Source organism: Ptychodera flava, unplaced genomic scaffold, assembly GCF_041260155.1.
Source record: "Ptychodera flava strain L36383 unplaced genomic scaffold, AS_Pfla_20210202 Scaffold_29__1_contigs__length_4469600_pilon, whole genome shotgun sequence".
Taxonomy (NCBI): domain Eukaryota; kingdom Metazoa; phylum Hemichordata; class Enteropneusta; family Ptychoderidae; genus Ptychodera; species Ptychodera flava.
In genome coordinates this window covers 1,686,560-1,714,295 of record NW_027248351.1, presented here as the reverse complement: position 1 = coordinate 1,714,295, position 27,736 = coordinate 1,686,560, and the positions used below count along the sequence as shown (strand labels likewise).

The window sequence follows — 27,736 nt, the reverse complement described above, 5'->3', positions numbered from 1 at the left end:
GCAGTAACATGGAAAATAATGTGCTGTATGGAGTTTGCGGGAAATTTTCAGTAACATTGAAATTAATTTGGCGGAAGTTGCTGCAAGGATTGTGCCGCAAATTTGCTGCAAAGAGTTTGCAGCAACATTGCAGCAGGGAGTTTGCTGCATATTTGCAGCAAGTTCACAAGAAACCTAATTTGCATCTGAAAAATGAATCGCCGGCTTATTTGCAGAAAAAAGTTTGCTGCAAATTTACTGCAAAGCTTGCGGCAAATTTGAAGTAATAGTTTGCGAGAGGCCTAAAATTTTGGTAAGGTAATTGAAATTGAGATCTGTTGATGTAAGAGGTAAGTTTTAAGTCCAACGATGTACTTTGGATTTTGGGTAGGGTAGTTCAAATAGAGGTTTGGTGATGAGAGCCATATTCCAGCCATAATTGAGGACATACTTTGTGTACACATACTCTCTAGCATGTTGTTGTCTCATTCTTGATTGCCAACCTACACTCGTAACACATACAATATTGGTTCTTTTAATAAATAATCAAGTCACTGTGTTATCAAATCAGTCAAATCTGGTTAATATCCCGCAAATGTGGCACTGAGTGCCTGTGGCATGATGACCCCAACTGGGCTCAATATAGTTGCCTATGGCAACGGGCAGCAATAATGCTGGCAATGAAGCAAAGGCTTATGGGTAATATACAACCTTGATACAACCTTTGATAGATGAATATACAGCAGACACACATAGTGTTCCACAACCTTGTTAAAAGCTTGTAATTCTCAACCTTCCACTTTCCTGAACCTTTTGAATTGTTACAAGCTTGTAAGATTCAAACTTGTCCCACGCTTGTGTAAGTTTCATGTCAAGCGTGTTGACAAGCTTGTTAACACGGATGTGACAAGGTGGAGAGTCATATGGTCTGTACACTTGTCACAAAGTTGAAACATAACTTGTCTAAAGTTTGTTACAAGATGATATCTTTGGCAAGGGTGGCGTCATAAGGTGTCCCATCATACCGAATATGAAGGGTGTAGCACTTGTGGTTCCTGAGTTATGCACAAATATGTATATTTGAGGTCAAAGGTCATTGACATCACTTGACATTTTGTCAAAAAATTGTATTGCTAAGTTATCCCTATATACCAAAAATCAGACCTCTAGCTCTATTGGCTCGCTCAAAATTAGATATGCACATAATTAATGAGGTACAATATGTGGCGTCATAAGGTGTCCCATCATACCAAATATGAAGGGTGTAGCATTAGTGATTACTGAGTTATGGACAAATATGTATATTTGAGGTTAAAGGTCACCAAGGTCACGTGACATTTTGTCAAAAAAATTGTATTGCTAAGTTATCCATATATACCAAAAATCTGACCTCTAGCTCTATTGGCTCGCTCAAAATTAGATATGCACATAATTAATGAGGTACAATATGTGGCGTCATAGGGTGTCCCATCATACCATATATGAAAGGTTTACCACTTGTGGTTACTGAGTTATGGACAAATATGTATATTCGAGGTCAAAGGTCGCCAAGGTCACATGACATTTTGTCAAAGTGTCTGAGATATCTGCGTGAACGGATGGACTCACGGACTGACATGACCCAATCTATGAGCCCCCTGGACTTTATCTGTGGGGACTAAAAACTGTGTCACTGCATCCTTTTTGCAATATGAATACGATGAGAAACTAAATTTTTATTTATCTTGGGAGCCTATGTACTGCCTTATACATGGGAGTCTATGGACTGCCTTATACATGGGAGTCTATGGACTTCCTTATACATGGGAGTCTATGGACTGCCTTATACATGGGAGTCTATGGACTGCCTTATACATGGGAGTCTATGGACTGCCTTATACATGGGAGTCTATGGTCTGCCTTATACATGGGAGTCTATGGTCTGCCTTATACATGGGAGTCTATGGTCTGCCTTATACATGGGAGTCTATGGTCTGCCTTATACATGGGAGTCTATGGAGGTGAAAACTAAAAAGTCCTCTACCACGGCCAAATTTGATCGCATTGTGAAACAAATCGACGTGCATCTGTATGAGGTATGGTACTATCCTTGTACCAAGTTTGAACGAAATCGCTCTAGGCGTCTCTGAGATATCTGCGTGAACGGACGGACGCACGGACGGACGGACGGACGGACGCACGGACATGACCAAACCTATAAGTCCCCCCGGACGGTGTCCGTGGGGACTAAAAATGATAGAGAAAACAGTGTGAAAATCTCAGTAATACTTTATGGGTTGCCTGTGCCAGTGTGAAAATCTCAGTAATACTTTATGGGTTGCCTGTGCTTATACGGTACATGGGAGTCTATGGACTGCCTTATACATGGGGGTCTATGGAGGTGAAAACTAAAAAGTTCTCTAACACGGCCAAATTTGATCGCATTGTAAAACAAATCGAAGTGCATCTGTATGAGGTAGGGTACTATCCTTGAACCAAGTTTGAAAAAAATCGCTCCAGGCGTCTCTGAGATATCTGGGTGAACGGACGCACGCACGCACGCACACACGGACGGACGCACGGACATGACCAAACCTATAAGTCCCCCCGGACGGTGTCCGTGGGGACTAAAAATACACAATTGAAGATTTCATCATACTTTGAATATATCACATCGGATCATCTCTAAGAACATGTCAACCAAAGCTATCTGATGAGTAGTTTTAGTCCCCACGGACACCGTCCGGGGGGACTTATAGGTTTGGTCATGTCCGTGCGTGCGTGCGTGCGTGCGTCCGTGCGTCCGTCCGTGCGTCCGTCCGTTCACGCAGATATCTCAGAGACGCCTGGAGCGATTTCGTTCAAACTTGGTACAAGGATAGTACCATACCTCATACAGATGCACGTCGATTTGTTTCACAATGCGATCAAATTTGGCCGTGGTAGAGGACTTTTTAGTTTTCACCTCCATAGACTCCCATGTATAAGGCAGACCATAGACTCCCATGTATAAGGCAGACCATAGACTCCCATGTATAAGGCAGACCATAGACTCCCATGTATAAGGCAGTCCATAGACTCCCATGTATAAGGCAGTCCATAGACTCCCAAGGAAGTCCATAGACTCCCATGTATAAGGCAGTACATAGACTCCCATGTATAAGGCCAAGAAAAATAAAAATTTACTTTCTCATCGTATTCATATTGCAAAAAGGATGCAGTGACACAGTTTTTAGTCCCCACAGATAAAGTCCAGGGGGCTCATAGATTGGGTCATGTCAGTCCGTGAGTCAATCCACGTGAGTCCATCCGTTCACGCAGATATCTCAGACACTTTGAAAAAATGTCATGTGACCTCGGTGACCTTAGACCTCGAATATACATATTTGTCCATAACTCAGTAACCACAAGTGGTAAACCTTTCATATATGGTATGATGGGACACCCTATGACGCCATATATTGTACCTCATTAATTATGTGCATATCTAATTTTGAGCGAGCCAAGAGAGCTGGAGGCTGATTTTTGGTATATAGGAATAACTTAACAATACAATTGTTTTGACAAAATGTCACGTGACCTTGGTGACCTTTAACCTCAAATATACACATTTGTCCATAACTCAGTAATCACTAATGCTACACCCTTCATATTTGGTATGATGGGACACCCTATGACACCACATATTGTACCTCATTAATTATGTGCATATCTAATTTTGAGCGAGCCAACAGAGCCAGAGGTCTGATTTTGGTATGTAGGGATAACTTAGCAATACAATTTTTTGACAAAATGTCAAGTGATCTCAATGACCTGTGACCTCAAATATACATATTTGTGCATAACTCAGTAACCACAAGTGCTACACTCTTCATATTTGGTATGATGGGACACCTTATGACGCCACATATTGTACCTAATTAATTATGCGCATATCTAAGTTTGAGCGAGCCAATAGAGCTGGAGGTCTGATTTTTGGTATATAGGGATAACTTAGCAATACAATTACTTTGAAAAAATTTAATGTGACCTCAATGACCTTTGACCTCAAATATACATATTTGTCCATAACTCAGTAACTACAAGTGCTACACCCTTCATATTTGGTATGATGGGACACCTTATGATGCCACATATTGTACCTCATTAATTATGTGCATATCTAATTTTGAGTGAGCGAATAGAGCTAGAGGTCTGATTTTGGTATATAGGAATAACTTAGCAATACAATTTTTTGACAAAATGTCACGTGACCTTGGTGACCTTTGACCTCAAATATACATATTTGTCCATAACTCAGTAACCACAAGTGCTACACCCTTCATATATGGCATGATTGGACACCTTATGACGCCACATATTGTACCTCATTAATTATGTGCATATCTAATTTTGAGCAAGCCAATAGAGGTAAATGTATGATTTTTAGTATATAGGGATAGACTATAGGATAGAAATTTTTTGACAAAATGTCATGTGACCTCGATAACCTTTACCTAAAATACATGATTATGTCAATAAATAAGTAACCACAAGTGCTATGTCCTTTATATTTAGTAGGATGGGAGACCTTATGACAACACATGCTTTACCTTGTTAATTATGCCCATATATAATTGTGGGCAAGCCAATAGAGCTAGACGTCTGAATTTTGACATATATGGATTAATTAGCAATACAATGTTTTTTTTTAAATGTCACGTGACCTTGATGACCTATGACCTTGAATATGCATATATATGCATAACTCAGTAACCACAAGTTCTTTACGCTTCAATTTTGATAGGATAATAGACCTTAAGATGTCACATCTTGTACCTCATTTACTATGCACATATGTATTTCTTGGCTGGCCAATACAGCTAGAGGTTTGATCTTTTTTCCTGATTTAGAACCATAACTTAGACATGCCTCTTGTTTCAAATTGGGAACAATGACATAGACCTATGTGTCCATAGATCTGAACATATACACTTTAGTGATACTTCTTAATGACCTCATTTCCCTGCCCCCTCAAGACTAATACTCCTATTACAAGTGGGGACTATGTCATTGTCAATGACTTGTTAGAGAATAAAATTTTCTGACCAAAAATGGCAACAATTACCCCCAAAAACATAAATTGCAGATTTCATCATAATTTCCAAAGATAAAAGTTAGTTCATCTATAGAAACCTGTATACAAAATTCAAAGCTGTTAGACCAGTACTTTTTGAGAAAACACATTTTTTGACCAAAAATGGAAAAAATTGTCCAAAAATTCAAAATTGCAGATTTCATCATAATTTCAATCAATATCATTTCGTTCATCGACAAAACCCGTATACCAAATTTCAAAGCTATCATGAGTAGTTTTGGAAATACACATTTTTGACCAAAAATGGTAAAAATTGCCCCAAAATACAAAATAACAGATTTCATCACAAATTCAATATATTACTTAGTTCATCAATAGAAACCTGTATACCAAATTCAAAATTATCAGACCAGTTCTTTTTGAGAAATACATTTTTCACCAAAAATGGCAAAAATTGCCTTAAAAATGCAAATTTGCATATTTCTGCACAATTAGAAAATTCTGAAATAGATCATAATTAGGGACATATGTAGCAAATGTCAAAGCTATGTGACAGGTAGTTTTGAAGAAGAAGATTTTAAATTTTTTTTTACCAAAAACGACAAAGTTACCTTAAAAATACAAATATGCAAATTTCACCACAATTGGAATAAATCTAATTGAAGTCATCCTAAGTAAACTGCAAATCGAATTTCAGAGCAATCGGACAAGCAGATTCAGAGAAGATTTTTTTACAACAAAACAGCAAAAAAATGCTCCCAAATACAAATATGCAAACATGCATTTTTCACTACATCATGAAGTTTGATGAATAACATGATAAAGTTTTTGAAATAAAGTGTGTGAAATAAAAAATCACTGCTTTTGCTTTATTCAAACCATATAATTTTACTGAGCAAGTGGTTTTCCTATTCGGGTAAGTGAATTTAACCCCCAACTTGCCCAAAGGGCAAGTGGATAAAAAAATAAGTGTCTTTCCCTGATATAGTCGTTTTTTCTACATAATACATGTTTTTCAAGTGAAATATAACATTTCAGAAAATATTCTCAAGTTTTGACCTTAATTATTTTTTGTCATTAATTCCAAAATTGAGGTTTTTAACCCCAAATATACACCGACTTCATCTTTCGAGTAAATTACTACTACCATGCTAAACGTTAGAGTCTCTGCTTTTTGGAAATTTATATAGTATAAGGGGTTTTCCTTGTCATCTTTGATAAAAAATATTGCTTTGAAAAAACTGTGTTGGCAACATGCAGCTCCACCTAAGGTTCATTGTATTGGCACAAAACCACTTATTCACTTCTGGGTTTGTTACCCACAAAAATAGTTGTTCAGGTGAAAAATAGTGGGACCTTGAAGTTTTGATACCTACATGGATGCCTGTTTGGTTTGAACTCTGTAAAGACATTTTTCTGCCTGAATCAAAATGCATACTAATGTGAATAATGGCTGAAGCATTCTGTGGTAATATGAGGAGTTATAAGGCCCATAGAAATCATAACAATGAACTTGCCCACATGAAAAGTTCATCATAGTCAAACTGACATTGACCTGCCACCTGTAAGAGGATTTGTGCCGCTGAATGTTTTAAAATAGAGAAATGAGCTCAACGCTACTGTGGTGGCCTATTGGGAAATAATTAGTGGTCTTGTGCCTAATTGTTTGAACAGAGCAAGCATAAGCTAGCAAAGTTCAGACAATGGGTCGGCTAACCCCAAATCTTGGTCCCCACTGAGCTTCTCCTGACGCAGAACTCAGCATCGAAATTAAGTTATCAAGAAAATTGGAAGAGAGTTGAAATTCTTTTTATTTTAACATTATTTGTTAGTTAGTTCCATAATTACAAGAGATCTGTGTTTTGTGTAAAGTGATTTTGACATCATCACTTTGTGGCTATACCACTTCCACATTCTTGCCGAAAAAGTTTTGAATGAAAGAGTTGACAGATGCCAGACATCACCACACATATATCCTACCAATCAGATAAGGTCTATGTCACTGACAGTAAAGCTAAAACTTTACGTACCATAGACTTGAGTGGCTGAGGTCTCAGTTTTCTCAATTTCTTGAGGGAAAGGGTTTTGCCATTGGTGTTGAGGTGATGTCAAATGTCCTTGTGGGGGAGCAATCTGTCTGTACATTGGAGGCTGTAGATGAAATGCACGGACAACAAACAAAGAGAGAAAATAAACAGACATGGTTTTAGAACAATAAATACAAAATAAATGAAAAATGACAGCTGTACAGATAGCAACTCCATCTGTTAGTGATAGGGTATGTGTTGACAGCGTTTTTTTTATTTCAAATACTCTCTGCTATTCCTCAGATGACTGCAACAATTCATTTGACTTTATGTTTATTTTTCAAAACACTTGTACATCCGATTATTAATATTTCTCAAAAAAAATTTTGTTATGAGGGCTGTTATTTGTGCAGCAAAATATGGCGGACATTGTCTGCAACAAATAATTCAACGAATAAACCTATAGCCATGACTGAGTGCTGTATTTTTACACTTAGCAACATCTTGTATTGGCTTGATTTGTCTCTGCTCTTAATAGTTTTCATCAAAGAACACTCATTTTGATTTGCAAATAGTGCAGTTGGTCAGTGAAGCCTGTACATATGATTATTGAAAGTCCAATCTAGCACACAACAACTGCTACCAACCTTTTGTGTATACTGTATGTCAGGCTGATATTGCATATGATGAGGTATCATCTGACCCATTATGGTCCCCTGGGAACGTGGCTGAGCAGTTGGGTATGGCATCTGCTGGGCTTGGTAGTACCCACCAGGTGTGGTGGGTGGACCTGTAGCTGCAGACGCTTGCATTATGTGACCAGTAGACATCTCATGGCGATGTTGTGGAGGTTGCTGAGGCATTAAAGTGGGATCTGCAAGTATCAAGCCAAGGAGTTTTTGTAGTTTATACCAAATGATGCCTGTCTAATAAGTGACCCAACAGCTCAGCTGTGTTATGTACAGAATAACTATTTATGACATGAAGATAAAGATGGAAATTTTCATGGGGCAAACACTCAAATAAAACAAAAAAATTGACCCAAAAATTCAAAATTGCAGATTTCATCATAATTCAATAAATATGATTTAGTTCATCTATAGAACCTCTATACCAAATTTCAAAGCTATCATTGAAAATAAAAAAGAAGTTGCAACGTAATCTCTGTTTGTTATTTTTTTTACACATAGATGGCCAGTGGGTGTGTTGTTGTTTAGACTCAAGATCAGATACAATGTTGTGCCCATACTGAGCACCACTTCAAGTAATTATGTACTGGACTATTTTTCATTACAAATTATAAGAAGGTGCACTATGCTAGTGGCCGAAAGAGCTCCACTGTGTCATGAATAGAATTAACCATTTGTGATTTGTTGATAAAGAGGGTCAAAATCTTTAATCGGTCAATTCAGGATGCCTTGACCAAAAATGGCAAAAAATGCTGCAAAAATAAAACATTGTAGATTTCATCAGTATTTCAATATATCACACTGAGATTATCCCTAGGAGCCGGTATACAACATATCAAAGCTATCAGACAAGTACTTTTTAAGGAACACATTTTTTGACCAAATGACGAAAATTGTCCCATAAAATAAGATTTCATCATAATTTCAATATGAATATCACTTATTGATTCTCCCTATAAACCTATACACCAAATATCAAAGGTATCAGACACGCGGTCTTGGTGAAATTTTTGTTTCAAATTTACAAAAATTGCCACAATTTGAACAAATCAGAAATACGTTATCCCTACTGACCTACGGTATATCTCAATATAAAAGCTGTTTGATCAGCAGTTTGAAGATTAAATTTTCAAACATTTTTTTGCCAAAAATGACCAAAATTGCCTTAAGAGTACAAATTTGCATATTTCATCACAATTTGAACAAATCTGAATATTAAAATCTCATCCCTAAGGATGTGTATGCTATACATTAAAGCTGTAGGAGAAGCTATTTAAGACAAACATGACCAACAAAATAGTAAACTTATAGCCTCAAAATATACACATTTGCATATTTCATCACATAATTTTGATAAAATCTGATTTAGGTCATTTCTGGGGATCTGTAATTGAAATATTCAAGGAATTACGCCATTTGGAAGAAGAAGCTTTGAATGTAAAAAGTTGATGGATGCCAGACAACACCCTACATCCAACTACTAGATTAAGCTCTGTGTTGCTGACAATCAAGCTAAAAAGTTACGTACCATAGACTTGAGTGGCTGAGGTCTGGATTTCTTGAGGGAGAGGGTTTTGCCATTGGTGTTGAGGTGAAGTCAAATGTCCTTGTTGTGGTGATCTGTACATTTGGGGCTGCAGATGAAATATACAGACAACAAACAAACAGAGCAGATAAACAGACATTGTTTAAGAACAATAAATACAAATAAATGAAAAATGACAGCTCAAGATATAGCAAATGTGTCTGCTGGTGATAAGGTGTTGACACCAATTTCTTCTTTTTTTCAAGAGTGTTCTGTCATGGCTAGACACTGAATACAGAGTAAAAACACCATTAAAATATCATGGATTGTTTTTATCAAAACAAAGAGAAACACAGAGGTGCACTGGAAGTTGGTTGTTTATAATGAGAACACTGATGAATGTGGTAAGTATCTGAATATCTTTGCAGCCAATCAAAGGGCATCAATATCAAATTTCCTGTACAGGAACAATATCACAATTCTTTTGTTGGTCGAACTCAATATTTTCATAATGAGGGCTGTTACCAGTGCAGCAACGTGTGGCGGAAACGTCCACTACAAATAATTCAATGGCCAGAACTGAGTGCTATTAATTGATTATTAGTCCTATCCAACACAGCAACTGCTACAAACCTTGGTGTAGACTGTATGTCAGGCTGATATTGTACATGCTGAGGTCTCATCTGACCCATTATGGTCTCCTGGGTATGTGGCTGAACAGTTGGGTATGGCATACGCTGAGTTTTGGAGTACACAACAGGTGAAGTGGGTGGACCTGTACCTGCAGACGCTTGCATCATGTGACCTGCAGACATCTCATGGTGATGTTGTGGAGGTCGCTGAGGCATTATAGTGGGATCTGCAAGAATCACCAAGCTCAGTAGTTTTTGTAATTCATACAAAATGATTTCAAACTACTAACAAGCGACTTAACAGGTGATGCAGCTGAGTTTTAAAGTGGGCGCTGCAAGAACTAAGCTAAGGAGTTTTGTAATTCATTCCAAATGATTCCCAACTACAAACAAACGACCAAGCAGCTCAGATACAGTTCTGCTGTGTTATGTAGAGAATAACTCTTTGTGACATGTGTTAATGAAGATGGAAATCTTCATGCGGCAACCACTCCATTAAAATAAAAAACGTGAGTTTCCATTGAAAACAAACCAGAGATGCGGCATAATCTCTGTTTGTTGTTTCATTTATACTGTACACATAGATGACCAGAACAGGGCATTGATGTTTACCCTCAAGATCAGATAAAAAGTTGTGCTCATACTGAGCACCACTTCAAGTATTTATGTACTGGACTATTTTTCATTACAAATTTTGTCAAGGCAACCTAGTGGCCAAAAGAGCTTCACTGTGTACAGAGTAACTATTTGTGACACATATGTTAAGGAAGGTGGGAATCTTTGATAGCTAATTCCAGGATGGCCTGACCAAATATGACAAAAATAGCAGCAAAAATTAAGAATTGTAGATTTCATCATAATTTGAACAAACACATTAAAATCATCCCTTAGAACATGTCTACCAAGTATCAAAACTGTCAGACAAGTAGTTTTGAGAAACAGATTTTGACCAAATATGGTAAAAACTGCTATAAAATTACAAACTGCAGATTTCATCATAATTTCAATATATCATATTTTGATCCTCCCTATAAACCTGTATATCAAGTACCAAAATTATCAGTCAAGCCGTCTTGGTGGGAAAAAAATGATCAAAAATTGCCTTAAAATAAAAATTTGCATATGTCATCACAATTTCAACAAATCTGAATAAAATCTCATCCCTAAGGACATGCATACAAAATATAAATCCTGTTGGAAAAGCCATTTAGTAGAAGATATTTTCCCCAACAAAATAGAAAAAATTAGCCTCAAAAACATACCTTTGCATATTTCATCACAATTTGAATAAGCCAAACATTAAAGGAATGTAGACTGGCCATTTTGAAAAAAGAAGTTTAATGTAAAAAGTTAACGGATGCCAGACGACACATACATCCACACATTAGATAAGCTGTTGCTGACAGCTAAAAACTTTCGTACCGTAGACTTGAGTGGTTGAGGTCTGGATTTCTTGAGGGATAGGGATTTGCCCTTGGAGATGAGGTGATGTCAAATATTCTTGTAACGGTGATGGTAAATGTCCTTGTGGAGGTGATCTGTACATTTGGGGCTGCAGATGCACAGGCAACAAACAAATAAAGATTATAATCAGACATTGTTTAAGAACAATTATGATTACAAAATGAATGAAAAATGACAGCTTCAGAGACAGCAAATTTGTCTGCTGGTGATAGGATACCGATTTTAAAAGAAATAGAATGTTCTGCAATAGCTTGATATTGAACACGAAGTAAAATACCATTAAAATATCATGGTACACTGGAAGTTGGCTACTCATAATGAGAACATTGAAGAAAGTAGTAACTGAGTGTCTTTGCAGCCAATCAAAGGGAATCAATGTCAAATTTCCGTATCAATATCGCAATTCTTTCGTTGGTCTAACTCAACATTTTCATATATCAGGGATGTTATCAGTGCAGCAAAATGTGGCAGAATACATTTCTTGCAAATCATTCAATAGCCAGGACTTATTGAGTACTGGACTTTTACACTCAGAAGGATCTTGGCTAATTTGTCTCTCACGGAATAGCTTTTATCAAGGGACAAATAATTTGATTTGTAAATAGTGCAGATACTCAGTGAAGGTTGTACATAGGATTGTTGAAAGTCCAATCCAGCACACAACAAATGCTACTGACCTTTGTGTATTCTGTATTTTGGACTGATTCTGCACATGCTGTGGTATCATCTGATCCGTTATGGTACCCTGGGAATGTGGCTGATCAGTTTGGTATGGCATCTGCTGAGCTTGGAGTACACAACAGGTGAAGTGGGTGGACCTGTAGCTGCAGACGCTTGCATCATGTGACCTGCAGACATCTCACGGTGATGTTGTGGTGGTTGCTGAGGCATTAAAGTGGGAGCTGCAAGAATCAAGCCAAGGAGTGTTTGTAATTCACACCAAATGATTCCCAACTACAAGCATGCAACCCAGCGGCTGAAGCAGCTCAGCTGTGTAATGTAGAGCAAGAATAACTATTTATCACATTAAAACCAAAAAAAAACCTGAGTTTTTCTATTGAAAATAAACCAGGATTGCAATGTAATCTGTCTTTGTTTGTTTTTTGTACACATAGATGGCCAATACAGGGTATTGATGAATAGAATAAAGGTCATGCAGATACAATGTGATCATTCTGTCAGCGTCATGTCAAGTATTTGTGTGCCAGATTATTTTTTCATTATAAATCATGCACAAGCGACTAAGTAGACAATAGAGGTCCACTGTGTAATGTACAGAATAACTTTTTGCAACACATTTGTTGATAAAGAAGGTCAAAATCTTTATAACAAATATACCGTCAGGGACAGTGTGCTCATATTTGGTTTGAATTGGTCCATCAAGAAATATTTAAACCAGAAAAACAAGGACAAAAGTGAATAAGGTCTGAAACTTTAGGTACTGGAGGCGAACTTTAGGAACAGGCTTTGCAGAAGAATGTTTCAACACAGTCCTTCATGGTTTCAGTAGGTCTGCCAATATGTATCAGTTCATGAACAATGACAGGAAATGACAGTGGAGTAGCCTGTTTCAGTCACTGCCACCACTCCGACACATAATAGGTACACTGCATACAAATATGTTGAGAGATTACAGAATCTCCTACTCAGATGTGTTGTCTGTGTCAGTTAATGCCACCACTCCCACACATTTGCAGGATTGTCCCTTTTTCTTACCTCATTTGCATATTTTTGACACTGACATGTGCATTTGAACAATGTCACATCTCAACCCTGGGTCCATACATACACATATACATAATATTAAAGCTATCACATAGGAAGTTTTTGGGAGACTTAATTTTTGACCAAAATTGCAAAATTACCCAAAATTTCATCATAATTTCAGTATATCACATTGAGATAACCCCTAGACACCTTGTATACAAATATCAGGAGTGCCTAAGAAATTGTAGTTTTGACAGTGAAAGAGGTGCCATGACTATGCACGCAGTAGTTTTGACCCAGGGTCTAGGTAGTCGCTTCGGGAAAGTCGTGACGAAAACCAAACGTTTTGACTAAAATTCTGCCGTTGGTGGCGCTATTATTATTATAAACACTAATCAGAATGAAAATTTTATGTACATTTACATTTGAATATCAGGTGTTCCTAAATGCCAGTTACTTACTTTCTCCTTGAGAAATACTATCAACTCCTTCTGTGATCATTGAGTCAGATTTCTGATCAGACGTGTCTTCATCCTGAAATTGTTAATGTCAAAGTACAACAAAATTTTATGTGTTTGTTGATTCATTGGTTTTATGATATCATATGCCTTTCTACAACACATGTAATGTACAATAATGTAAAATTCTTTGCAGCTGCAATGAAGGTAACATTTTTTGAATTGTGTTCACTTTTTCTGCCATTGCCAAGGTCATATTGAATGCTAAGAAACTTACATAAATGTGTATCTCTTCAGCATCCTTTCCCTCAATGACATCATCAAAGACTTTGACTGGTTCAAGTCCACCACCATCACCTGAATGACAAAAAATTACAAGCTATTCAGACACCCCACTGTTTGAATATATTACCACTATATAACTTTAACTTGGGAGGTACAACAGTATATTTATGATTAATTGAAAACAAACATGAAACATACCGGTACATAAAAGTAGGATTGTCAGTTATAATTGGAATACAAGCTGAGGAGATAGAAATAAAGTGAACTGTATCCAAAGTGTTCATGACTAGATGGCCAATGAAATCGAAACACATTGAATTAACTATGTGCTAATATTTGCATTCAATCATTATGCTATAATTTGAAATATATCGTACCAGTGTGTTGATGGCACAAATGCAGTGATCTGATTGGTTGTCACATAGACAGAATGGTAGTACTTTCATCATATCACGGTTGGCACACATGCAAGCTTTGGCAATGAGAGCAAATATCAGTTTTTTTATGTTCAAGCCAGCATTTCAATACTGTTATGATACAACTGCTGCAATAAATCACAACCAGTGATGGTGTACCATGAGATTTTGACCAATTCACAACATATATGCAAGGGCAATAACAAGTGCATATGTCATGGTCGTGATGCGGTGTATCCTTGCTGTATTTTCACTCGCTTCGCTCGTGAAAAGCCGCAGGATACACCGCATCACTCATGAAAATAACTTCCGTACCACACAAACATCAAGGCAAAGTCATGGAGTCCTGTCATATTACTTTTTCTTATATAATCAGAAAATAGATTGCCTGATGTGATGAATTTAATTCTGTATCACTTTTGCACGAAGGCTGTAAATCTAAACATAATATAATCGGTTACAATGAGGTCAGAGTTCAAGGGATTTATAAATACCGATATAAGCAAGATTGTTGTAAAAACATTCATTTTCACAGTAATTTAATGTCACTGTTTTGATGTAGGAGACATTTTCATCGGGATTTAAATTCTCTATACTGTCATTAAGCCATTATATGTTTAAGCAATAAAGTACACACAGCAATGGTATACATCACATTTTGACAAGTTCATGACAATATACGGTATGAACATGTGATAGCGAGTGCATGAAGTGGACTGGTCAAAATCAACTTGTATACCATTGCTGGGTGTATGATTTATGTGACTATATACAGTATATTGAAATTCTGGCATAGAACATCAAAACAGGATTTTTGCTCTCGCTGAGAGCTAACGCGTGTGCCAACCATGGTATATTGGCAATATACCATGGTTTTTTTGACCTCTTGACCATTCAGATCACTGTATTTGTGCCATCAATGTAATGGTATCATATAATAGTGGTGACATTTTGTAGCCAAAGTACCGGTAGTAAAATTAAAATCCAAATGAATAATTATTGCTTTCACAGTAGGTCAATCTTTAGTGTTACCAGCAAAAGACATATCAAGTATAGACCATTTTAAATTATCAAAGATTGAAATGATATTCAACAATACTAGCATTTTCAGATTTGCAAAATTATTTAGGATGTTGTTTGATTGATCAGATGCAAAATGAAAGTAAAATTATTGGAAACTTGCAGTTATACATTCCAGCAATGATTGGTGCCTGATTGTCATTTTAAAAGTTTTGCCATGCCAATTAAATCTCAACAAATAAGGACCAACAAATTACAAGACACACATTGACTCACATTGAGTCAACAATTTACTTCAGCAAGTGATGCATTCAAAGATATCCTAATTAATGTATGACATACAGCCAAATACACTGTACCTTTCTCTCCTGATTTTCTTTAGTTCAGATTGTTCTACTTTATCCTCAAGTTGTGTGATCAGCTTCTTCTTCTCTTCAAGTTCAGACTGTAATGTCTTCTGCTTTACACTGGTGTCCATACGTTGACTGACCAATGACTGCTCAGTGCTCTCTAACTTCTGTGTCAGTTCCTTACATCTCTCTTCCAAAGTAGCCTTCTCTTCCTTTGCCTCCTTCAGTTGAGAATCAAGAGTTTTCCTTTCCATCTCCAGTTTAGTTTGGATGTCTTCTAGGGCTGACATCAACAAAAACTGACATATTTTAATATCCCATAATAGTGTATAACACTTCACAGTATATGCTCTAAGAGATGGCTAGTGTCTATATACACACTCATCTTTGTACTATGATTGCAGTTAGACATGTCAATGGATGCAATAATGATTGACTTGAATAAATTCTTGCACAAATATTATGGCACAAAACCATGAACAATGACACAAGATTCTCATCATAATAGTGGGATACAAACAGACTGTTGTGCCACTAACAAAAAAGCCATTGGTAGATGATTATTTATACCATTGGGACTCCAAGTGTGGAATATTTTTGAGTTTGAATATCAAGTGTTCTCAGTGAGTGTTGTATTCATTGCTTCGCTTCAATAAAGTTTGTGTGAGATGTATGATAGCGTGAGTACTAGCGTGAGTGCTTCACGAACTCTACGGCGAGTGGAGAGGGCGCAGTCAGAATTGTAACATCCTTAGCTCGGTTATTGAACCAATCTTTTTTGAGATTGGGGATTTAGCCGAGCGATTTTGTCTGCTGGCCTCTGCGCTAGGTGATTGGGTGCTGTGTGTTGTGGGTTCAAGCTCGGTTGAAACCATCGTATTCTCTATCCTTGGTAATAGTTCTGCTGGTGGACAGAATTGTCCCCGAGGCTGTCTTCCGCCCAGTTTAAGCGTTGTATTCATTGCTTCGCTTCGATAAAGTTTGTGTGAGATGTATGATAGCGTGTGTACTAGCGTGAGTGCTTCACGAACTCTACGGCGAGTGGAGAGGGCGCAGTCAGAATTGTAACATCCTTAGCTCGGTTATTGAACCAATCTTTTTGAGATTGGGGATTTAGCCGAGCGGTTTTGTCTGTTGGCCTCTGCGCTAGGTGATTGGGTGCCGTGCGTTGTGGGTTCGAGCCCGGTTGAAACCATCGTATTCTCAGTGAGAAATACAAACTGAGATGAATCTGTACTTACACTGTCTGTGTTCAGTTGCAGTTCTATCAGCACCTCCTTCTGTGACTGTTGTGTCAGATTTCTGACCAGTGTCTTCATCCTGAAATTGATCATGTCAACTTTAATCAGCATTTGTGAAATGTTTGGTGGTATTAACTTAATCACCCTACATGCCTTTCAATAACATAGTTAAATTTCACATTATGTTCCGATATTGCAAATTTCCTGCAGATGCAAGGAAAATGTCTCCCTTAGGTTTGCTTTTTTACTGTAATTGCCAAGGTGACAATGAATGTACCTTTTCTTTTTACTATTCAATGATTGTAAACTTACATCAATGTGTATCTCTTCAGCATCCTTTCCTTCAATGACATCATACACTTTGACTGGTTTTAGTCCACCACCATCTCCTGAAAGGACAAAACATACTGGTAAGCTAGCTAACTTTAGTAAAATTACTGTTGTTGATGTTTTTATAAGTGTTCTTCAATCGAAACACTGACAGTTGGTGAGAAATGTAGATAATCTAAGCAAAAGTGATCTTTACACAATTTTAAATTGAGGTGTGTTGAAATGCATTGACTTGTATCCAAATGCCATTATACATGTACTATATCTGACAGGAACAAAGATATGTGTTAGACATACAACATCCTCTGATCTACATCGTCAGATGACCAACTCAAAAGATGCTCTCTTTTGATATGTTTGGTCTACTGGTGTTAATAAATTGCACAAAATTCCTGTGGTCACTCAAATAATTCAGAAATCAAATGTTATAAGAAAAAGAGAAATAGATTAGATGCACACAACTTGGCATACAGATCAAAGGCTTGAATCCAAATCATGCATTCAATAGGTTCCTGTCATCCGAAATAAAAATATTCAAGAAATACATGGTATACTTGACAATGTTAATAAACTAGCTGAGAATAATATCACATGTATTAATTATAATTAAAAATATGGTTATAGTTTAAAACTTAAGAAACACTAGCTGTGCCAACAAGTCAGACAGATTTACCAACTATGATTAACATTAACAAATATTGGACACTGCAATTTTACTGTTTGAGAAAAATGATTTCAGTTCATCAAGTCTGGTTTTGTCAGCTTGAGTTGTAATCCAGCTTTGTCAGCCTCCTCTCTCATCTTATCTGTTATCAATAGTGGTTCAAATGAGTCAGGAAAACTACCAGATAGACGTGTGGTTCTAATCTGTACAGGTTATACACAGTGGGTAGGTCAAGTGGGATTGCCAAGGAACTTTTTTAACTTAAGGTGCATTGTGCAGCTCAGCTTTGGTACACTTACTATTTATGAAGAACAGTTCCAGTTCATCAAATCTGGCTTGGTCATATGTTGCTTTCAACTTGAGTTGTAATCCAACTTTGTCAGCCTCCTCTCTCATCTTATCAGTTATCAATAGTGGTTCAAATGAGTCAGGAAAACTACCAGATAGACATGTTTGTTTTAATCTGTATAGATTATACAATGTTGGTAGGTGCAGTGAGATTGCCAACGAGTGTCTTTTCTTACTGGTAACTCTAACTTTACCAAAACTGTTTCTACAATGTTGGTCAACTGCTTGGATAGAGGTTTCATTCACAATTGCCTCATGTTCAGTTTTGTCCATTTCTGCTTTGATCTTCTCCCATGCTGCTTTCAATTGCTCCTTTTTCTCCCTGACACTCCTTGTTTGGACCTGTCTGTCAAGATCTCTCGTTTGTTGCTGGTAGGATGCTTCATCTAAACTAACATTCACTGTGAAAGGACTAGACGCTGGTGTATAGAAACCAGACATAAACACTTAATTTGGTAAAAGAATTACCTTTCCATTTCAATTCAGACATTCAGTTGACATATAATATAAACACTTTATTACTTCTAATTATGCATACAATTATGTTTACAAATCATTTTGAAGACATGCTAGCATCTTGACATGGTTTGCCAAAAACAACTTGTCCATGACCCCAATCCTAAAGACGTGTACAATGCATTATAATAACCTAAACAAACCTACTGGGTAACACTGGGGGGAATATACCCGGGTACACTCTTATATTTGTGTAATGATTTACTATTTCAATCATTACAATTATTCTGGTTGTTTTGTGCATTTGCTATTGATATAATCTAAACTTGTAAATAACCAGTAGGAAATTAAAACACCATTTTATGAGTCTAGTCAAATCTGGTGAAATAATACCTGTCTGCAGAAATTGTTACAGGGATTCTAAGGGTTACAGGCCTCATATAATGAACACAGTGTGCCCATAGGATGAATTGGTAACTTGTTGATGACATGATGAACCGCATAGTCAATTCTTAATTACAGTTATCCGAAACTATTTTCAACTTGACAACCTTAGGACTTAACAATGATCTATTTACATAATTTACATTTAGGAAATTACATTTTTAGAAAATTATGCACTAAAAATTCCGTCGACCACATAACAGTAATTTAAATGTAACAATTTGTGCCATTTGATGATGAAACTCATTTGATCTTTTGACTGATTTTCATCTGTCAGGGAAATAAAGTGTCACTCAAAAATCAATCCAAACATTTTGACTAACAAAACAAGGGAATAATTTACCCTTATTGCCACTGAGACAATTTGCCCTCTTGACATCTGGCAATGGTTACCTGCCCTTTGGACACATAGTCCCATGTTTTGGATATAATATATTACTGTCTGTTGTTTGTTGACATCAGTAATGATTTTGAAAAAAAGAAGTGCTGGCGGCACATCTGTGATGGCTGGGCAGTCAGTTTTGCTCTGTAATTATTATGTTGGGTTTTGGTGGGTCTGTATAGGTCCCACATATTATATACTTCTAAGGGTGGTTTAGGTCTGTTGGGATGATATGAATATTCAAGTTTGGACCAATTTGGCCCCATTTTGGTCAGTTTGGCGTCATCCATCATTTGACATTCCATTTTCTGAGTTTCATGATATGTGCATCACTGTCACTTCAAACCGGTGTGAGTTATCAAATGTTCAGATGTACAATGCTCTCCTTTTCATTTTGAGATGTGCATGTCAATGCATATTTTGAAGCAGTGAATAATTAAAACAGAGAATTTGTGTAGTAAGAGCTTAACAAATAATGTCATAATGCGTGTATGAACCATCACACTCACAGTAAATTGGCTTTGCCATTTGTAATGACATCACATTGGATCATTAAGTTTTCTAAATGAATCAAAAAAGTCATAATTTTTCCACTACCTTTAGAACCAATGATGTGTATGATAAAACATTTAGGGCCCTGATATGGGTATCATTGACCTAGGGTCCTGATATGGGTATCATTGACCTAGGGCCCTGATATGGGTATCATTGACCTAGGGCCCAGATATGGGTATCATTGACCTAGGCCCTGATATGGGTATCATTGACCTCTGTCAAACAGCATAGGGCTCTACATGGACCTTTCACCCTTTTCCCTCAGTTAGTTTAAATTTATCAACACAAAACACACCGGTTGGTCTAAAACTGAAATTGTGTCTTAGGTCAACTTCTGTTCAATTCCTTATACATTAGAGGAAATTTATTAAATCACAATGTGAATATTTTCAACATCAAAATCTTTAATTAGTTAATTGCTTACATGTGTTTTCTCTAGCTGTCATGGAATCAACTGGTGGTGGATTGTGTGGATTTGTACTGATCATTCTCTTCATTCCCTCCATCTGTTGTTTTGTCTGTTTTGTGAGACCTGCACTTTCATTTCCTTCAGTCCTTCCATGTTGGATTGTGTGCTATCTTTAACGCTGAGTTCTTCTTTCTTTGCCATCTTAGGATTTCTGTAATCTCACTTTCATGCATCTCTCTTTTCCGTTGGGGTCTATGTTTTGTTTGCATTTGTTTCACTTTGACAGTTTCTTTCTTTCCGAATGTCTGAACTTGTTGAATGTTCTTTGAGAAAATTGTTTCTACTTGTTTATCAATCTCAAGCTGCACAATATTCGTATCTAGTATCTCTCTATCTCCTGTCATTGACATCCCAGAAAGCATTGCTTGTGCTCCATTAGTCTCCAAAATATTGGTGATCGACATTCCAGGTTGTGTTGCTGTGTTTGAATAATGTTCATGCCCTCTGTGATGGATATCTCATGTGACAAGCTTGCTGGGGTGTTTTTAGCCTCTGTACCTTTGTTGACTGATGTCTCACGCTGCCCTGCTTTGATTTCTGTAGTGTCCATATCTTGTATGCTTGACATCTCAGGGTGCACTGCACTTTTAGTCTCTGCTGTTGTATCTGTAGTCTTCAAAACTTCTGTGACTGACATCCCACAGTGCACTGCTGCAGTTTTTATAGTCCCCCTGTCATCTTTGGCTGATATCCTAGACTGCACTGTACTTTCTGTAGTCTCCATATCTTCTTTACTTGGCATCCCAGGATGACTGCAGCTGTGCTTTCTTTAGAGTCTTTAGTCTCTGCTGTTGTACCTGTAATCTTCTTAACTTCTGTGGCTGAGATCCCAGCAGGCACTGCTTTGATTTCTTCAGTCTCTATATCTGATGTAACTGACAGCCTATGTTTAACTGCTGGCACAGTGGTTGTTGCTATGTCCATAGTTTCTGTAATTGATATCCCAGTGTGCATTGCTGTGCTTTCTTTAGATTCAACACCTTTTGTAACTAACACTTCAGATTGCATTGTTAAAGATTCATCAAACTCCATACCTTCAGTGACTGGTATCACAGATGACAGTGATGCATTGTCTCTGTGCCGGCTGTCATCAGTATCCAGTATCTCAGATTGCATGACTGTGGTGTGTGAAGTCTGTTTATTTCCTGCATTCGTCATCTTTACCTGGATTACTGTCCTTTCTTCACTAACTTTGTCCTCTGCAGCTGGCTTCACTTCATCTCCTGTGGAATCACACAACAGTGAAATGATCAGCTTGTTTTTAAAACATTTAAATTTGTTTTCCTTTATCTTTCAAATTGAGTTCACAAATTGTGATGGTTTGTAATTATTTGTACTGCACAGTTTGATTGATTTCCATACATTTCAATACTGTACACTGTGGCACACATCTCTGTCATTGTAAATTACAATGTCATCCAAACTATGTTGTTTAACACTGAAAGTGATGATATAAGGATTTAAACGTAGACAAATGTATCAACCAAAATGATTACAAAAAAGCATCAACTGTGTTAGTTGCTCTTTGCATTACTGACATATGTGTTAATTTGTCAACGCTTTACCATCTAATTATATAAAGTTTCTTTGTTTCTACCTTGTTTGTTAAAATCTTGTGTTTCAGCACCTTCCTCTTTGAATATAGAAGCAAATTTTGCCAAACTTTCTGTCACAGCTTCACTTTCTGTTAAGTCTTCTTTCAGTTTCTTTGCTTGCTGGAAAGCTTCAATGTTATTGATCAGGTTATTTAAGATCTTGGCTGCTAAACTTTTGGATGACCCTGTAACAACACAGTAATCCTTGTGATCTTCAAAGTGTCTTTCAATCATAGCAGCAATGTGTGAATCATCCTGGACTGTTGTTGGTAGACCAGCTGCCATTGCTTCCAAGCCTTCAAAACTGTAGTCAGTGTAGCATGATGGAGGAAGGCAGAGGTGAGACTGTTGGATGGATCGTAATAATGTTGGTGCTGAATGTACTGTGTAGAATTTTGGCAAGACTTTGTTACTTTGCAGTTTCTCATTGAGGATAGTTTGTGCCTCCTTGCTATCCTCTGTAGAAACCCCACATATCTTCCATTCTGGGATTTTTCGACCAAATTCTTCACATTTGTTAACTACATTTCCGACAGCGGCTGCAATTGATGTGCATCTTTCACAGCTTCCAGTAAGTCAAGCTGTCCATATGTCAGTATACCATGTGCTTGCATATCTTTGACAAGTACAGGTTTACTATCAAAGTAAACTTGTCCGAGTTTTGGGAGAATCTCTTCATGAGGATACCTGAAAGTTGTCTTCCACCAACATTTGCCCTGTATGCATTTTGAAAATACTCATGGATTTAGTACCAATGGAGAACAACACATCAGATGCACTGGCCATTTTCAACATTTCCTCTTCAAAATCAGGATTGTCCTCATCACCATTTTCCAAGAGACAGTTTTTCTCTGGACAAGCATGGTTAATCAAGACAAGCTTAGCATGAGGGAATAGTGTCTCTCTGATATCTGCGGCAGCCCATCCAGTCTTCGGAGCATAGCCAACCACATACTTGATGTTTGGGAGTTTTCCTAGGTCTGGATAGTGACTTTCATGTTTCAGTAACCAGTCGACATTTGGAAAATCTTTTTTCTTGGTCCCGATCTTCTCCTTTGCAGGAATCAAGGTAACGCCACATTTCTCAGCATCTTTCTTCTGGTCTTCAGTAAGCTTTACATCAAGCACAGTGGAGTATGCTTTAAGTAGTTCACCAGTTATCCCCTTTCTTACACAGAAATCATGGATTATAGATCTGTGATATCCAGCCAGTCCACATGCATCTTTACTCCAGACATCAAAAGTGAACAACACACCATTTGGCTCAGGGAGAGACAGTTGATGGAACTTAGCTTGAGGGAAAAGACTCTCATGGATAGAAGCTGCTGCATTCTTTGTCTTGGGTGAAAAACTTACAACGTGTTTTATATGCTTCAACTCCTTTAGCCCTGGGTAGTATGTGTGATGATTGAGTAACCAGGTTGGTGCAGGTGGTCTCCTTCAGATCTGACCATTTAAATCTTGTAGCTGGAATCAGAGTAACTCCAACACTCTCTGCATCTTTCATATTATCTTCACTGACTTCAACATCAAGGACAGTACAGTAGAGTGTAGAAACTTTATCAGACTTCAGTGTGTTTCACAGAAATCTTTGACCAGTATTTTAGTTGGTTGTGATGTCAGGTCATCTGATGCTGTATTCCATGATGTCAATACAAGCAGTGCTTCAGAGAGTGTGTCTGCCATTTGGTCTGGAGAAATAAAATGTAATCAAGGTCTATCAAAGGAAGTACTTGATCTTTGCTTCAGATTTGAAGTGAAAGATAGGATTAAATTCATATATGTTTCAAATCAAAGTGCATATTTAGTTTAACAGTTATTGTAATGAGTATTAAATATGTTTCAAAAACACATTTCCAGGGGAGTCTGGGTGGTATAAGTTTGTTTGTTTGTAAATCTCAAATTGATTAATATTAGAGTAAAAATATGCTAATTCGCATACTTTTTTATTGGCAATATATTTTATGTATCCTGGGTAGTATGTGTTATGATTGAGGTTGCATACAAGCATAATTATTAGAAATTTCTGTGCATTTAATATCCTTTACACACAAAGAAATAATTATGAAATTACTTTAGCTTTTTAATTTTTGGGTTAGCCAATTGGCATACTTAGTATTAATTATAACAGCATTGTTCATTTTACTTCATTAATGCTAACAATAGTTGTCTGAAGCAATTATCACGTTTATTGAAAAAATCCAGATGGACATTTTTGTCAAAGTTGTAAAAATAATAATTAGATAATTAGGTTTACATAGAATAAGACTTTATTATAATGTAAAAAAACTAGATAAGATAGTTGTGATAATCTGGTTATTATGAGAAAATCTTTACACAACAATATCAGCCTGATCTCACATGACTTCTGTGAATTTTTTTCCAAGTTGTCAAATATGAACCATGTCAGAAATCAAACGCAACAGATTTTCCTTTAATAATGTTAACTTTTCATCTAGTTTCTACCTTGTCAGTAATTTTTCTGCCTTGTTAGTATGTCAAGTGAAACTATTAACATCTGGAATGTAGTTCAGTACTTTCTGTCTGTGTAGCTTCTGAAATCCTATATAAATTGTCCAAGTTAAAATGTTTTTCAGTTTAATCTTCAGAATACTATCGGATAGCCATAAGTTTCATGTCAGCTTTGGTCATTATTAGCTCTTTTGAAAATAAGATTAAACTCACCAAGTTTCTATATGACATCATAGAATAGAAGATGTTCAGTCACTTTAGCTCTATCATCTGAATTGAACTTGTTCGTTGTCGTCTGCCATCATACATGTTTGGATGACCTGACTTGCACATGGATGGTGAACCCATTCTCTGCAGGTTTGGTCGCTGTCAAATCTGGTATATGGTGAGCTACTACAATAAAGAAAAGAGACAATGAGCTTATGCTTTGGATAAGTCTCTTACAGTGAGAAAAACTTCATTCAAAAACAATCCGATTTCACATGAATTCTGTGAAATCTTGTACTCCACCAAGTTGTCACAGTGTAGTCAGTGGAATTTGTCATCTCAATTTCTTTTACGCTGATACATTCAGTAAATGCTACCTTACTACTTAATCTGATTTTCAATAATCTTAGTTCCTATATCCAACAAGTTAGGATACTTTAAATCCAGTCTTATAGGATGTTTATTGAAAGTATGTAAATAATAAATACACCTACATTCATTTGAATCGAGAGAAAATCTGGTTACAATTGAAGTATATATCATGGCATTCAAAATACTAAAATATGATATTCCCTGAACATAGATCTTATAGGTAGTTTGACAGAAATCAGCCTGACAAGAAGTCAAATCAAATTAAAATGTTAAGACATTAATTGACAGGCAAAGTCAAAGTCAAAAAGTTATCTGAGGTCATGTATAGCAGTTAACTGTCACATAATTTCAATTCAGTATGTTTGCATTGAAAACAGGTTTCAAGAGAAATGACAGTCCCTGGTACCAATGCAACACAATGAATGATATGTTTATTTCTTGAGAGAAAATTCCGGCTCTATAAATGTTTTTAAAAATTCCTACACATTGGAATTTTGAGACTAGTAATCTAAGTCTACATTTTGATGTTTACAAACCACTGCTTACGCACAGTCAAATAATATTTCAACACCAAAAATGTAAATACACTTTTTATAAAATGTAATTTTGTGCTGTCAATTCTTTGCTATTACTGCCTGCATGCTTACTGCCCCTATGAATACATTTGATGTGCAAAGTTTTCTGAGTCATGATCTTGGCAATTTCCCAGCTGTGTTGATCACATTTTTAGTATCAGTTCCTAAGTACACTTTTCATGTCACAAATACATGTATCCCTATTCATGTATTTGTTATTACCCCCCTCTGACTGCTTTTATCACTATAGAAATCAAATCAAAATTTATAGCAATGATTTCAAAATATTGAAAAACATCATATTTGATCAGCTAACTGTAGTAAACAAGCCATTTAAAAGTTCAGAATCAGTGTTTTAACAAACATGACATTTATGTTGACACAAAATATTATAGAGCAGAAGTTGGTGTTTAATTTAATCAGTTCACCCCATTTCCTGTAAAAAAACTTGTCACCATTGATTGCAAAAGGTTACAGTTAACTTTATGTAGTGGATTAAGAAAAGCTTACTTGACTAGGACTTTATATTTCAAATTCATATACCGGTACCTTGTTAATCATCTATTTAGAGAAAATGTCATTATGTAGAAAAAATAATTTTACACTTCGAATATTGACGGATATTTGTGATCATTAATGTTCTTTAAAATTCAACACGAAAACCTTGAGAAATCTGTGACCAGGCTGCCATTTTGATAAAAACACCAACATACAATGTGACAATTGGTAGAGATAATATAACATACCTTGGTTGATATGGCTTGATGGATTCTATCAACAGAAGGAGTTAAATTGGCAGTACCAGTCCGGTACTCAATTTGCATTCAATGTGACTGCAAAGTTTTAAAGTATTCCTGAGTTTGATAGTTTACTTCCAAAGGTGTCAGGGAATTTTCTGTCTTTACTCAGTACAAGTAGCTACCAAGTCCTTATCTGTCACATGATTTATAACCAAATACTTGTGTTGCTGTGTTAGAGAGAATATAACATACCTTGCTTAATTTGGCTTGATGGATTCTATAAACAGAAGTTACAGATGCAGATCACTCTGTTGAAACTTGGAGTACCAGATTGTGAATAGAAAGTTTTGAAATATTCCTGAGTTTGGTAGAGTTTGACTATTTTGAAATATCCTTGAGTTTAGCAGTGTTTGACTGCTGAGGTGGCTGGAATTTAGGGTGTGTATTTGTTCTGTACATGTAGCTGGGAAGTCTTATCTGTCACATGATTTATAACAAAATTATTGTGTTACTATGTTTAAAGGGTAAAGTACTGGGTTAGGTCAACCTGTGTATGACATGGCGATTGTTTACAGACACACCTCAGGTAAATCATTGACAGAGACATTATCTACAGTGTCCTGATGAATAATAAATTTCAACCAGCAGAGTAGTGTGACAGTTTAATCTTATATTGATTATCTTTATATAACAGTAGATATCACACAAAAAATAATTTCACAAAGTAGGTTGACACAAGCACATTGGCATACCACCACACTCACAGCAGAGAGCGATGAACTATATTCTCATGCATACTTATGGTCCCATTCTGAAAATAACAGTGCTTATCTGTATGTGCATACCACAAGTTTTATATGATGATACAAGTTTAATATGAAATTTAACCACAGCAGACTGTATGCAATGGTTAACTCATTTGATTCTTCCTCTAAGCAAGACAATGCCTGGCACTTTTCCAATGGATCATTCCAAATTTTTGCTAGGGGTGTAAGATTACCTCAACTTAACAACTTTATGTAAATTTCCATACAGAAAAATTTATTCTGGCTTTCTAAACTTTTAGGTGGTGCAAATTTACCAAGATATTAAATTTAAGTGTGTGGCTGTTAAAATATTAAAGTATGAATTATCCGCTTTGAAAATAATAGGATAGTCTTCAAGAGTGTCAAACTGCCCAGATCAAGAAGAGAAGGCCATCTAAAATGGTACATAACAATTTATAGATTGTAGTAGGGTAATAAATTCATGGCTGTGTTCCATAGCAAGGCTTAGTTT

General features: G+C 36.5%; 3 protein-coding genes across 4 annotated transcripts in view; all 3 read right to left on the bottom strand.

Moving 5' to 3' along the window:
• LOC139127180 (tripartite motif-containing protein 2-like) overlaps nt 1-9,427 on the bottom strand; it is a 144,880-nt gene extending 135,453 nt beyond the window's left edge. Inside the window, exons 1-3 of one of the 2 annotated variants that reach the window (XM_070693105.1) lie at nt 9,280-9,427; nt 7,710-7,936; nt 7,066-7,186 (exon numbers count right to left, since the gene is read on the bottom strand). In XM_070693105.1, coding sequence (XP_070549206.1) covers nt 7,066-7,186; nt 7,710-7,936; nt 9,280-9,379 — 448 coding nt within the window. In that variant the 5' untranslated portion in view covers nt 9,380-9,427. The remainder of the gene's footprint in view (nt 1-7,065; nt 7,187-7,709; nt 7,937-9,279) is intronic. The other variant, XM_070693104.1, reaches the window with a different exon arrangement.
• A 415-nt stretch (nt 9,428-9,842) lies between these two features.
• On the bottom strand, nt 9,843-20,575 carry LOC139127126 (calponin homology domain-containing protein DDB_G0272472-like). The gene is made up of 10 exons (XM_070693046.1): nt 20,453-20,575; nt 18,143-18,610; nt 17,162-17,238; nt 16,850-16,928; nt 15,601-15,891; nt 13,815-13,894; nt 13,541-13,613; nt 12,117-12,274; nt 11,331-11,460; nt 9,843-10,135 (listed from the first exon to the last, which is right to left on the bottom strand). The coding sequence occupies exons 1-10, from the start codon at nt 20,532-20,534 to the stop codon at nt 9,843-9,845; spliced, it is 1,731 nt and encodes a 576-aa protein (XP_070549147.1). The 5' UTR covers nt 20,535-20,575.
• A 582-nt stretch (nt 20,576-21,157) lies between these two features.
• On the bottom strand, nt 21,158-27,016 carry LOC139127188 (uncharacterized). Its single transcript, XM_070693110.1, has 4 exons — nt 26,711-27,016; nt 24,778-24,954; nt 22,095-23,783; nt 21,158-21,720 (listed from the first exon to the last, which is right to left on the bottom strand). The coding sequence occupies exons 3-4, from the start codon at nt 22,375-22,377 to the stop codon at nt 21,158-21,160; spliced, it is 846 nt and encodes a 281-aa protein (XP_070549211.1). The 5' UTR covers nt 22,378-23,783; nt 24,778-24,954; nt 26,711-27,016.
• Between the last annotated feature and the right edge of the window lie 720 nt (nt 27,017-27,736).